The 14,211-nt window shown below is 43.0% G+C and overlaps 1 protein-coding gene across 1 annotated transcript in view; it reads right to left on the reverse strand.

Moving 5' to 3' along the window:
• Window positions 1–14,211, reverse strand: part of anapc1 (anaphase promoting complex subunit 1) — a 51,724-nt gene that overhangs the window by 33,073 nt on the left and 4,440 nt on the right. The window contains 5 exon segments of the mRNA XM_090184690.1: window positions 300–542; window positions 2,534–2,652; window positions 2,854–3,087; window positions 4,236–4,312; window positions 9,746–9,889. Coding sequence (XP_090040816.1) covers window positions 397–542; window positions 2,534–2,652; window positions 2,854–3,087; window positions 4,236–4,312; window positions 9,746–9,889 — 720 coding nt within the window. The 3' untranslated portion in view covers window positions 300–396.

Consider the following 14,211-nt stretch of genomic DNA (forward strand, 5'->3'; position numbering starts at 1 on the left):
TGTGTCTCTGTGTGTGTGAATGTGTGTTTGTGTCTCTGTGTGTGTGTGTGTGAATGTGTGTTTGTGTCTCTGTGTGTGTGTGAATGTGTGTTTGTGTCTCTGTGTGTGTGTGAATGTGTGTTTGTGTCTCTGTGTGTGTGTGAATGTGTGTTTGTGTCTCTGTGTGTGTGTGAATGTGTGTTTGTGTCTCTGTGTTTGTCAATGTGTGTTTGTGTCTCTGTGTATGTGTGTGTGCGTCTGTGTGCGTGCGTCTGTGTCTGTGTGTGTGTGTGTGTGTGTGTGTCTGCATGCACACTCACCTCGGTGATGTAGTCATGTATGTTGAGTGTGGCCATCTTGCTGAGGTGTCCGTTGAGGCCCAGAGACATGAAGAAGCCTGCGTACTCGTTAGCCTGATCAGGGCTCTTGGGATTGTTGTCGGCGATGCAGGCAGAGTCCACCTGGGAGGCCCGGGGCGATCTTCAGGCCTGCAGACACCCCGTTGTGAAAGCTGGACCAGCTCGTCATGTTGGGAGGAAGGTCAATGTTCCCGCTGTTCTGATCTACCACCAGAAACACAGCATTCCATATCAGATTGTGATCAATCCTACACGCATGCATTCTCGACTTACATTCAGACCACAATCACATTGGCACCAAAGACCAATGTAAACATGGCCTGCTGGGCTCTAAATACATTTCTGCTCAGCAGAGTGATCACACACATTGTATTATTTGCCTTGCCCTAAAACACTTAAACACCAGCTATAATTACAGCTCCAGACTTACTATAGTGAGCCTTGTGTGAGCTTTCTTGTGGGCTGCTGTTCAAAACGCACCCAGACATGGAACATATATAGACAGAGTAAAGCCTTTTTACTCAGATCTTCAAAGACCTTCAAAGGAAAAACAACATACTCCTGTACTTGATGCTTTGTCATAACTTGTTCTGTTAATGTGTTTGAAGACACAGACTAGGCGTCCACCCACTCAGCCCGGAGGGGTGAAAACAAGCTTTAGTGATTTCACTTCCTTATGTTGCCTTCTTTCAGTGACTTGAGGATTTTACATGTAGTGGTGGTCTTCTATAAAGTTGTTTCCGGGGGGTCACAAAATGCTAAATTAGCATGACACGAGCTGAATTAAATTTCTAAAAGGCTTTGAAAATAAATGTTTAAAACTTGGTATACACTCAGTGCTCCATTCACGTCACAGAGATGTGCTCATTTTTGTGAAAAATATTTGTAAAAGAACAGAAAGTTCGAAATCCTATGAAAAGCATATACTAAAATATGAAAATAATTCATTGATTTAGTCACCCTAATTCTGGCCATCCTACAAGGTTAACTTCTCTAGGATAGGGGGCAGCATTTGGAATTTTGGAGGAAAAGCATGCCCAAATTCAACAGCCTGCTACTCATCCCCGGAAGATAAGATATGCAGCTTTGGATAGAAAACACTCTGAAGTTACTAAAACGGTTTGAATCATGTCTGTGAGTATAACAGAACTTATGTAGCAGGCGAAACCCTGAGGACAAACCATTCCGATTTTATTTTTTTTGAGGTCACTCTCTTTTCAATGGGTTTTCATTGGGAATCCAGATTTCTAAGGGAATTGCTTGCAGTTCCTACCACTTCCACTGGATGTCACCAGTCTTTAGAAATTGGTTGAGGTTATTCATTTGTGTAATGAAGTATGGCCATCTTGAACGAGGGTCACTTCATGTGTACTGTTTGATAGAGGCACATGACCAGAAAGCATGCTTCAGTTTGTTTTCTTCCTGTATTGAACACATTTTATCGATTATTTACTTTTAAAAAATACCTAAAGTTATATTACAAAAGTAGTTTGAAATGTTTTGGCATAGTTTACAAGTAACTTTTAAGATATTTTGTAGTCACGTTGCGCAAGTTGGAACCAGTGTTTTTCAGGATCAAACGCGCCCAATAAATGGACATGGACATATATGGACGGAATTATTCGAACAAAAGGACCATTTGTGATGTTTATGGGACATATTGGAGTGCCACCAGAAAAAGCTCGTCAAATGTAAGGCATGATCTATATATTTATTTCTGCGTTTTGTGTCGCGCCTGCAGGGTTGAAATATGTTTTCTCTATTTTGTTTATGGAGGTGCTATCCTCAGATAATAGCATTGTTTGCTTTCGCCGAAAGGCTTTTTTGAAATCTGACACATTGCCTGGATTCACAACACGTGTAGCTTTAATTTGGTATCTTATATGTGTGATTTCATGAAAGTTAGATTTTTATAGGAATTTATTTGACGCTCTGCATTTTCTCTGGCTTTTGGCCACGCTAACGTCCCACATATCCCAGAGAGGGTAAAAACTCCAATCGTTTTTGAACGGATTATGATACTGACATGAGGTTTGGACCGTTGGTTGTCATAGAGGAATATATACACAATTAACATATTTGTTTTACCCATTGGTCAAAACATGCATTTTTCATTGGACACCCTACATAGACGCCTCGTAACACAGGTATGAGAAACGTACACAGGTATGAGAAAGGCATGAGGGATACAGTACCAGTAAGGTTGAGTTTAGGCACAGGTAGGGGCTCTGTTGACACAGGGTGGTTGGAGAAGAGAGTGAACAGGTCTCTGCCCACTGGCAGAACCATGGAACTCTGGCACAGCTGCGGCAGTCTGCCCAGAGATAAAGCAGAGGGAAGGAGGAGCATCAGAATAAGTCAGCACAACTACAGACCAAATGCTAACTACAGAGCAAACCTACAGTACATGCTTGAAACTAATCAGATTATTAATGGATATAGTCTATAACCTGAGTACAGTCTGCATCTGAATGAGATAATCTAGGATAGCTGCCATCACTTGAACAATACCCACTTGTTCTCCTTCTCCTCTATGTCGCTGACCTCGGCCAGGTGGACCATGCTGAGCCTGACTGGTCGGGAGCTCTGGAGGAGACGTCTGGCCTCCAGGACATGCAGCTCCTGGCCCCAGATGAGACCAATCACATCCTGGTTCAGATCACTCATACCAACCTCCTTATCGTCTGCCTCTGTGGTGGCTGGAGCCTCCAGCATCAGCCCCGGACCGCACACACACAAAACAGACAAACATTAACTACAAATCCACAAGGTTGTAAAGATGAAGCCCAAACTATCCAATAACCCCCCAAACTCCCACGTACAGCTTTGCCTTTGGCCACGGTAACTTTGAGTGCTTTCTTGGTGAGGTCCTTTCACCCAATCAACAGGCAGATGGGCAGAGCCACACCAAAGAGCATGGATTCAAGGTCTTTCAATGTGAAACCTAAACACATAACATAAATGTAACAGAGTCTCACACTAGCAAAGTATCTTTAACATAGCAACATTAGACAGGCTGTGGAGATGTTTCTAGGCCTAATGTAGAGTCTTACCTGCTGATGTTAGCCAAACAACAATCTTTTCAGCCAAACTTTCATTTGGAGCATCAGGCTGCTACTGCTATGTCTGGAAAAGAAACGTGTATAGTTGACAGTGAAAATGAAGTCTTAATTTGGAAAAGCATGGTTAAAACCTTGGGACAAGAGTGTATTTCATAGTTGTTGCTATTAATAGTGGGACATAAAGCGAGTGAACCCTTCTTGTGCATTTATGGGGAATCAAGTGTCTAAGAAGGAACTGATTCAGGCTAAATGTGTTGCAGGTAAGTTTTTACCTCAAAGCTGCTGCAATTAGTTTTCTTCTGGCCTGTGAGAGCGAGATGCCACGTGAGGGCTGTAGGTCAGTTGTCACAGAACAGGAAGTGTGAAATGGGTCATCAGAGAAAACAGGGGAACGTCAAAAGGAGCCAAGAGGCCTTTCAGCCTCACAATCATCACCAGAATACATACTTCTTTCCAAAATGCCAAATAATATTCATTTGGAGACTTAATTAAAGGAAAGTTCCACCCAAAAACTATCTTTTGGTATTTGTTTCATTCGTCCATTGTTGATATTGTCCAAAAATGTTTTGCATGTCAGCAATCAAGTTTAAGATACATAACTTTCAAAATACAGAAATCCTCATCCTATGATGCATTTTGTGTCACATGACGCCAAATACATCATAACGGCCAAATGAACTCGAGGATGGAGACAACATGGTACAAACGCCTTTCAACCTCTTCAGTGACATGCATATCGGAGGCATGTGGGCAATGTGTAAGGCATGTCACATGGATGGTTGTTCGTCATCTTGGGGGCACACTGTTCATTAATCGGACACACAGAGAAACCCACCTGGAGAGCTTGGCTAGATACTTCAAAACATCAACTGAAGTGGCATTGCCATTTCCAATCATGTACAGGGCGTAGCTCTGAGAGGGAGGGAGAGAAAGAGGCAGAGGAAGACAGAGAAACAAACGTCAGCGTCTGGTCTGTTGAGAGACACAGTCCGAGAGATGGGAAGTGAGAGGGAGAGAAAGTGAGAGACAGTGATGGGGTAAATAGATTCTGTAATTGCATGACAGGCTGTCAGTCTCTCAGCAGTGACATGAGTCACCTCACTTAGCCTGATGGGAGGAGACACACAAGGCCTGGTCATTAGCACAGTCTCCTCCACCCCACCCACCTGATTCAGCCGACCAGGGCTTAATTATAGTGGAGTACACAGACACACACAAATACAAGCGTGCGCTTTCACACGTGCACACAATCTTACTCACACATACATCCCTCTGTCTTTACACACAAGACAAATGTTTCCCTCTCTCCCTAGCATGAAGCCTTATATCATAGCCATTTGACATTAACAGAACATGCGTGTCATTGCTTGATGACCCCTTTTAACAGGGAGATCCTATTAGAGCCTGACCTACCATTGGCTCCACTGGGGCTAGGTACTGCCAACCAAGCCAGGGAGGATGATTTGATGTTGGTCACTCAAAATATCCAGAAACTTCTTATTGTCAAAACAGTATTTATGTACCATGTCAGTCAGATTGTGAGGTCCTCTAGCTGTGCTGTCGCTAACCAAGCCAAAGGTGATGTCTACTTTCCGCACACCAAGGAGGAAATCAGGATTCTCCAACTGGCAGCAATAAGAATGTATATTTATTTTTTTGAACAACAGCAAATCAGCTCCAAGGGATTTTAATTTTGAAAATCTGTTAAAACGTTTTCCCACGCATAAGATATGTGATTGTATACAAACGTAAGCCAGGTCAATTTGCAGTCTACAAATGATTAGTATTTATGTTTTGGCCCCCTGACCATCCCCTCAAGAAAAACTAAAATAAATTGTCCCATGGCTGAACATAGTTGATGATCCCAGATGTAAACGTTTATTCCCTTGCAGGGTTTTCAGTTGTCATTGGCACCCCCTACTGGAGATGTTGATATTGCAAGCCAACTCTAAACTCACCCATACATAATGTCTTGGGGGGGGGGGAAAGTGTATTCTACACATTTTCAGAGCGATATATATGGCTCCGTATATTTCCTTCCCTTGTCATCATGAGGCAAAGATGGACACAGTGTATGAGAATAAACAATGATGATGATTATGAAAGCATACCAGCACCAGTAGTTTGGCCCTCTCACAGATGCCGGGCAGGTAGGTGCTACCTCCTCACCATCCAGACAGCTGCTGAACCAGCTGAACACACGGAGGTGCCACCCTCAGGAAGCACGGGCGCAGCATCTGGGCTGCAGTAGAGGGAGGGACCGCAGAGACAGTCATTCAAATGGTCACAACTGGCTCTGCGACTACAGACTGTGACCATGACAACAGACATCTGTCCTTATCACTCGTCAGACCATCCTTTCAAAAACATTTTTTTTTTTCAGTGTCCATCAGGGAGAGCAAAAGTACAGATTGATACTTCTTCAGCTGCAGATCCCCATTAATAAACAATAATTAGCAACACTTTTTATACCCAAGCAGCTCAATCCTCACCATGAACCACCTACACAGCCAGCTCAACAACATAGCAAGCCAGTAATTGACCGTTAATTAACATTGACACATTTAGCATCTCCTGGCTTCCACGCAGCCTACAAGCCACTGATGCAGACCTTTGGAACATCTACATTTTTAAAAGTCCAATATATCTATTTAATGTAGCATACACAATCACAATAAATCCATTATTTTAGACGGGTCTAAAGAAACATGATAAAGAAAATGTAGTCTATTTCAGAAGAACAGAATAGCAATCTCTGAGTTGTCCTTATGTTAGGTCCTGATCTGGCTATGCTAAATGGCTGTGGGCTACACTAGTTCATTTAGCAGACAAGATTTGCTTAGTATTCCATGGCTTTTTAAAATTATTTTATAGTATGAAGAATACAATTGAACAAAGCTGAATAAAATAGGAAGGATATTTGCTCCAAACGATTTCCAAGTACGCACGCACAAGCGGCTATTCTGTGTTAAGCGGTTAATAGAGAAACAGGCCCTCCTATATGCTTCATTTCGAGTTATTAATGCAACTTTAGTTGTTATGTTTTGATTGTTAATACATTCTAAGGCTGCATGATGCAACTCTAATCAGGATGTGAAAAGAGTTGTTTCTTGCCTTACTGCACACATTGGGCATCATTTACAAGTGATAGTATTGTCACCCATCAGACTATTCTTCATTTAATGTTGTCTTTACATATACTAAATCAATTAGTTTTGATTAAGAATGGACATTTATCATGCACCTGTCTCGGAACAGGGGCAGCGGGGAAGAAACGTCATCTACTCACTTAAATAGCGAATGGAGAAGCTTCTCCGGTGGTTCATTTACATGCCAGCCAGGTAAGCTATACTCCTGTTGTAAAAGAGAAGCAATGTGCTTAAAATTAGGAAAAGTTGAGAAATAAACATAGTAGCCTATAGAAAGCTGATTGGATCCTCTTTTTTTAGAGAAGCCATTAAATCTCTCTCATGCAATTGCATAGCCTATAGAAATATCGATAAACATGAGTTCATGGGCTCTCATGAAGTGTTTGATTTGATTTTTCTAAAACATCTGCATTGATGTCAGAGTGATTAGAGGGACAATAGAGCGCTGAGTACCAGGCAGTTATCAAGTTTGGAAGGCCGGGTTAGCTGTTGTGACGTCATTGCCATACAGGCCTAGCCAGGTTTCCAGATTGGTTTGTGCTTTAGTTTAGCTACTGTAACTCTTTATACAGTATGTATAGCAATGACAATTAAAAAAAAATAAGGAATAGAGCCTCACAGTGGAGGTGTCATAATAGCCATAAAACCTAGAGGTCAAACAGGGAAATGGTTCCAATCTTTTTTCCACCATTCATTTTTCCTATAGGGGATTTAAGAAACACTTCAAATAAGGGCTGTGTTTTGTGTAGGCTTACCCTGGCGTGACGTTTTGATAAGCATGCAAATCTCTCTACAAATCCCCGAAGGTCATCTCTAGCTGACACCTTTACCAACAGGTTGTGTCAATTTAAAACTTGCACAAGACAGTTCACAGAATTGTCCATTTAAAATAAATTTAGCAAATGTATAGATTACTACATTTTGCTAACATTAGTTAATCCAGAGATTCCAACCTTTGCATAAATTACGCAGTCTCGTCCATAATCATCGTGGCATTTGTAGTTCTTTATGATAGCCACATTAGCAGCTAATTAGTGTTTCGTTTTGGGGGGGGTAAATGCAGGTGAATATTTCAATAAAAGACACCTTGTCCTAGAGGGATTTACATGGTTATCAAAACATCACACCAGAGTAAGCCTACATGAAACACAGCCCTTATTTTTCCCCCATGGGGAAAATGAATGGTGGAAAAAGGATTGGAACCATTTCCCTGTTATGGGTATAATGACTCATACTGTGGTACTATATCGGCTGAAGCACTAACTGTTGTGTCGACCAGCCTGGTAACACTAGATGACCAGGACACTAAACAAGGCCCAAATAACGGCAATTCAAGTGCCAGTTGATTCTACCACTTCAGCCCTTCTTTTAATGTCAGTGGGACTGCTGACGAGGCCACTTGACATACTTGAAACCTTTTAATGCCATTTTCTAATCATGTTAATATAAACGTTTTACGAGACCATATTCATTTTGTTTCATTGAGCAGTGATTCATCAGGCATACTTTTTTCATTGAAATGTTTAACACCTTTATGAAATTGTTGTGCTTGTTCTGAATTTAAAAGCTTTATTAAAACAGATGTACCTGTGACCTGCTTTAGTTTGCGTCAGCCATTCAAAAGGTCATTTGAGAGTTTATCACTCGTGGACAGACACACGTAACAATGGGATGGTAGTATGGTGTGTAAATATTTGTATGAACATAACAAGATTCAACAACAGACATAAACTGAACAAGTTCCACAGACATGTGACTAACAGAAATTGAATAATGTGTCCCTGAACAAAGGGGGGGGCCAAAATCAAAGGTAACAGTCAGTATCTGGTGTGGCCACCAGCTGTATTAAGTACTGCAGTACATCTCCTCCTCATGGACTGCACCAAATTTGCCAGTTCTTGCTGTGAGATGTTACCCCACTCTTCCACCAAAGCACCTGCAAGTTCCCGGACATTTCTGGGGGGAATGGCCCTAGCCCCACACCCTCCAATCCAACAGGTTCCAGACGTACTCAATGGGATTCAGATTTGGGCTCTTCACTGGACATGGCAGAATACTGACATTCTTGTCTTACAGGAAATCACGCACAGAACGAGCAGTATGGCTGGTGGCATTGGCATTCTGGAGGGTCATGTCAGGATGAGCCTGCAGGAAGGGTACCACATGAGGGAGGAGGATGTCTTCCCTGTAACGCACAGAGTTGAGATTGCCTGCAATGACAACAAGCTCAGTCCGATGATGCTATGACACACCGCCCCAGACATTGACAGACCCTCCACCTCCAAATCGATTCCGCTCCAGAGTACACGCCTCGGTGTAACGCTCATTCCTTCAACGATAAACGCAAATCCGACCATCACCCCTGGCGAGACAAAACCGCGACTCGTCAGTGAAAAGCACTTTTTGCCAGTCCTGTCTGGTCCAGCGACGGTGGGTTTGTGCCCATAGGCGACGTTGTTGCCGGTGATGTCTGGTGAGGACCTGCCTTACAACAGGCTTACAAGCCCTCAGTCCAGCCTCTCTCAGCCAATTGCGGACAGTCTGAGCATTGATGGGGGGATTGTGCGTTCCTGGTGTAACTCGGGCAGTTGTTGTTGCCATCCTGTACCTGTCCCGCAGGTGTGATGTTCGGATGTACCGATCCTGTGCAGGTGTTATTACACGTGGTCTGCCACTGCGAGGACAATCAGCTGTCTGTCCTGTCTCCCTGTAGCTCTGTCTTAGGTGTCTCACAGTACGGACATTGCAATTTATTGCCCTGGCCACATCTGCAGTCCTCATGCCTCCTTGCAGCATGCCTGAGGCACATTCGCCCAGATGAGCAGGGACCCTGGGCATCTTTCTTTTGGTGTTTTTCAGAGTCAGTAGAAAGGCCTCTAGTGTCCTAAGTTTTCATAACTGTGACCTTAATTGCCTACCGTCTGTAATCTGTTAGTGTCTTAACGACCGTTCCACAGGTGCATGTTCATTAATTGTTGATGGTTCATTGATCAAGCATGGGGAAACAGTGTTTAAACGCTTTACAATGAAGATCTGTGAAGTTATTTGGATTTTTATGAATTATCTTTGGATCCTGAAAAAGGGGCGTTCCTTTTTTTGCTGAGTTTACATCTCCACCCAGAACCTAATCGAACATCTGATGCAATTAAACAAGATTTCTGGGTTTCTGATTGTGAAGACACAGAACATCCAGTACCTGGCCAGCTGTTGCAGGAGGCCCAGCAGTGATCGTCGTCGTCCCCCCCGCTCCTCGTCCATCTTCAGCAAATACAGGGCTGGGATGTGGGGGGAAGAGCGGGGCAAAGGGGTCCAGCTGCAGGGCAGGGGTGGAAGAGAAAGACTGTTCACAACCAGAGGTTTCGGTAGACTTTAGACTCACAGCACCACACACACATTGCCGAACACCATCTGTCTTTGGTAGTCTGAGCACTGTAGTCCCAGTCCTGGTGTATTATATTACACACACACACACACACACACAAAAACTCACAAAAAGTGAAGGACCAATATTTCGGCCTGGTCTGAATCAACCATTTCCTGATGACCTCCACATGCACTTCCTTTCTTATTAAGTAACAGCTCTCAGCCAGAGAGTGAACTCTACACAACTCCTCCCGATCTCAACTGCGCACTCCCGACCCTGGGCCATGACCCCTGCCAGGATTCCATGCTACAGTACAGCGTTACTTCACTTCAGCCCATGGCTTTCTTAACGCCACTCACATTCCACATGAATGAATAATGCACAGGACAAATGGATAAAAAAAAAAGAAGCACTACAGGTTATTTATCAACCTTAGTCATCTTCACTATGTCATTAGCTTTTTTTTAAATGTGTATTTATGTATACATCGATAAATAATTCTCTGCACTTGGAACATAATTTCAAATAAAAATATTAAGCAAAGTAGTGAACTACAGTTAAATGCCAAAATAAAGGAAGCACCAACATAAAGTGTCTTATAGGGCATTGGGCCACCAGGAGGCCCCAGAACAGCTTCAATGTGCCTTGGCATAGATTCTACATGTGTCTGGAACTATTGGACGGATGCAACATCATTCTTCCACAAGAAAATTCCTAATTTTGTGTTTTGTTGATGGTGGTGGAAAACGCTGTCTCAGGCACCACTCCAGGATCTCCCATAAGTGTTCAATTGAGTTAAGATATGGTGACTGACAGATACAGACACTTTAAATAAAGGTTAAATAAAATAAACAAAAAATGAAACCTCCTGTGCTCCTTTGAGATCCCTCTTTCAAAGTCACAGGTCTCGTCTAACCATGGTAGCTAAAATAATGGGCAACTGGGCATTTTATACATGACCCTAAGCATGATGGGATTCTTTAATTGCTTAATTACTTCGGGAACCACACCTGTGTGGACGCACCTGCTTTCAATATACTTTGTAGCCCTCACTCAAGTGTTTCCTTTATTTTGGCAGTTACCTGTGTTTACGAACTCAACATATTTCTGTAATCCTGTTTCGCATTACAGAAAGAAAGAAAAAAATCGCCCAGAAGTTGACCTCATCGCTACCTTCTTTTAGTCTGTCTGGATTCAGAGCTTGAAAGTCACAGGAACTGGTGGCATTAACGACTTCCACGTACAGCATGGCCTATGGGGTGTTTTCCTTTACATTTTTCACATATTGACCTACAACTCCAGCACCTGTAAATAATAAGTCACATTGACATCAAATTACACGAAAGTCTGCACGGTTAAGCATGAGAATCTCAAATTAGGATTCGGGCATTATTGAATATGTGTTGTAAGAAGTGTTGCCAACTTCTTACAGAATTCACACACATACTGTTGGATTCGAGGGCTCCAGACCCCACAGTGAATTCACACACATAGGAATCGAAGGCTCCAGACCCCACAGTGAATTCACACACATAGGAATCGAAGGCTCCAGACCCCACAGTGAATTCACACACATAGGAATCGAAGGCTCCAGACCCCACAGTGAATTCACACACATAGGAATCGAAGGCTCCAGACCCCACAGTGAATTCACACACATAGGAATCGAAGACTCCAGACCCCACAGTGAATTCACACACATAGGAATCGAAGACTCCAGACCCCACAGTGATTAGTGTCCGTGCCATCTCCCAGGTCCACCCAATCAGACAGGTAATTAACTCCACCGTAATCTTTAATTGGACATCAAACTCCAAAAGGTCATGGCAGAGAAGGAGAAATGCCATTTCATTAGACTGAGAAGTCCCGGCATTGGGATCAATTAGGCACTAATGAACAACACTATGCAGTAATTGGTAATGGCTTCACAACACAAAAGATGAGAGGATCAAAGACTAGGAAGTTCACGTCTAAACGAAGCCAAATACCTTTAAAAAAAAAACACACAAAAAGCCAATTAGGGTTGAAAGGCAAATACCAGTACACCCCGAGTGCTCCATTTCCTCAATTACAGTGTAAAATGATACGCCATTAAGCTTGAATATAGCTAGGTAGAAAGATGATCCACAGCATGTTTTACAGTACATGCATGTTCTGGTGGATAACGCTGCATCAGCAGAGGCTCAGAAGTCACCACCAGAAAAGTGTGTGACTCAGTCATTGTTTCAGTATAGGTCGTCATAGACACAAAGTAAATTACCAAACAAAAATGACCCATCCTTAGACACCCTTTTTGTCACCCTTTTAGTGTATTTAACCCCATTACTAGATGGAGTAAAGACGTCAACCAGGAAGGAACCAAGGTTAATATAACCACCGACTGACAAATGGTCTTACGTTATTGCAATAACATACCTGAACACTGACTTCCATTATATACCAGCACTACAGTCATTATGCCACTGAAAACAAGGATAGAAACAGAGCAGAATCATCTCTCCATCATCTATACCCCAATACCTCCTATCCAACCTCATCAACATCAAGTTCCAGGGCATCCCTTGTCCCCCCTACTGAGCTGGATAATCCACGCTCCAGTGACTAATCACAAGTTTTAGGCTAAATTAAGGCATGGAAATGCCGCAATAACAAACAGCACCCTGAACTGCCTGGCGTGGAGAAGCTGCTGTGGTGATGTCCTCGTAATGTCTTATCCAGAGAGTGGAGTGTGTGTGCATGCTTTGTGTGTGTGTGCATGCTTTGTGCGTGTATGCTCTGTATGCTCTTTGTGTGCTTTGAGTGTATGCTTTGTGTGTGTTCGTACGTGTGTGCATGTATGCTTTGTGTGCATGTATGCTTTGTGTGCGCATGTTTTTTGTTTATGCATGTGCTTTGTGTGCATTGTGCATGTGCGTGTGTATGCTTTGTGTGTGTGTTTTCTTTGTGTGTGTGTGTGTGTGTATGCTTTGTGTGTGCGTGACTGTGTGTATGCTTTGTGTGTGTGTGCTTTGTGTGTGCGTGCGCATGTGTGTATGCGTGCGGGTGTGTGTGTATGCATTGTGTGAGCGCGCGCATGCTTTGTGTGTATGCGTGTGTGTGTATGCTTGTGTGCATGCTTGTATGTGTGTATGCGTGTGTATGCGCGTGTGTGGGTGTGCATGCTTTTGTGTGTGTGTGTGCATGCTTGTGTGTGTGTGTGTGCACTTGTGTGTGTGTGTGCTTGGTGTGTGTGTGTGCGCATGTGTATGCTTTATTTGTGTGTCTGTATGCTTTGTTTTGTGCATGTGTGTATGCTTTGTGTGGGTGCGCGTGTGCTTTGTGTGTGTGCTTGGTGTGCGTGTGTATGCTTGTTTTTTGTGTGTGTATGCTTGGTTTGTGTGTGTGTGTATGCTTGATGTGTGTATATGCTTTGTGTGTGTGTATGCTTTGTTTTTGTGTGTGTGTGTGTGTGTGTATGCTTTGTTTTTGTGTGTGTGTGTGTGTGTGTATGCTTTGTGTTTGTGTGTGTGTGTGTGTGTGTGTGTATGCTTTGTGTTTGTGTGTGTGTGTATGCTTTGTGTTTGTGTGTGTGTATGCTTTGTGTGTATGCTTTGTGTGTGTGCGTGCATGCGTGTGCATGCTTGGTGTGTGTGTGTGTGTGCTTGGTGTGTGTGTGTGTGTGTGTGTGTGTGTGTATGCTTGTGTATGCCATGTGGCGAGCCAGGAGATATGACACTGTGTGGGGTAGGGATGCCAATAGACATTTGGGGAGAGGGGGCTAAATAACAAATTAGAATACAAAAATGAGGGGTTCTGAGTTTAGGGGAAAGTGAGTGTGTAGGTACGAGCGAGGAATGGTGGGATCCCCTTAGGTTTACGTCAATGTGACAGCAGGAGGTTGGGAGCACTTAAACCCAATTTTCAGGCCATCAATGCTGGATGACTCAGCTGTGTGACATCGAATCCAATGCCCAATCTCGCCACACACATTGGTTTTGCACATTGTCGTGTTAACCTTAGCCAGCCCCGAGGTAGTAATTTCAGGGCTAGTTCTCCTCAGCATTATGCCATTGCTTAGCTCCTACAAAAAAACTAAACAGACAAACAGAGATATGGATCATTTGAGATCTACATGTCATTCAATGCTCTTGAATGTTACATATTGCCGAATAATTTTACATACATTAAGATATCAGGGGATAAATATCTAATCAATATGACATGTTTTAGAACCTACTCAATTGGACTTTGACATTTACAAATCTTTTCAAAAACATCTGTTAAAAGTGGCTTGCTCAGAAGGGCATGGAAATGACTGA

This window comes from Oncorhynchus mykiss, chromosome 1, assembly GCF_057628025.1.
Source record: "Oncorhynchus mykiss isolate SJ-2025 chromosome 1, ASM5762802v1, whole genome shotgun sequence".
NCBI lineage: Eukaryota > Metazoa > Chordata > Actinopteri > Salmoniformes > Salmonidae > Oncorhynchus > Oncorhynchus mykiss.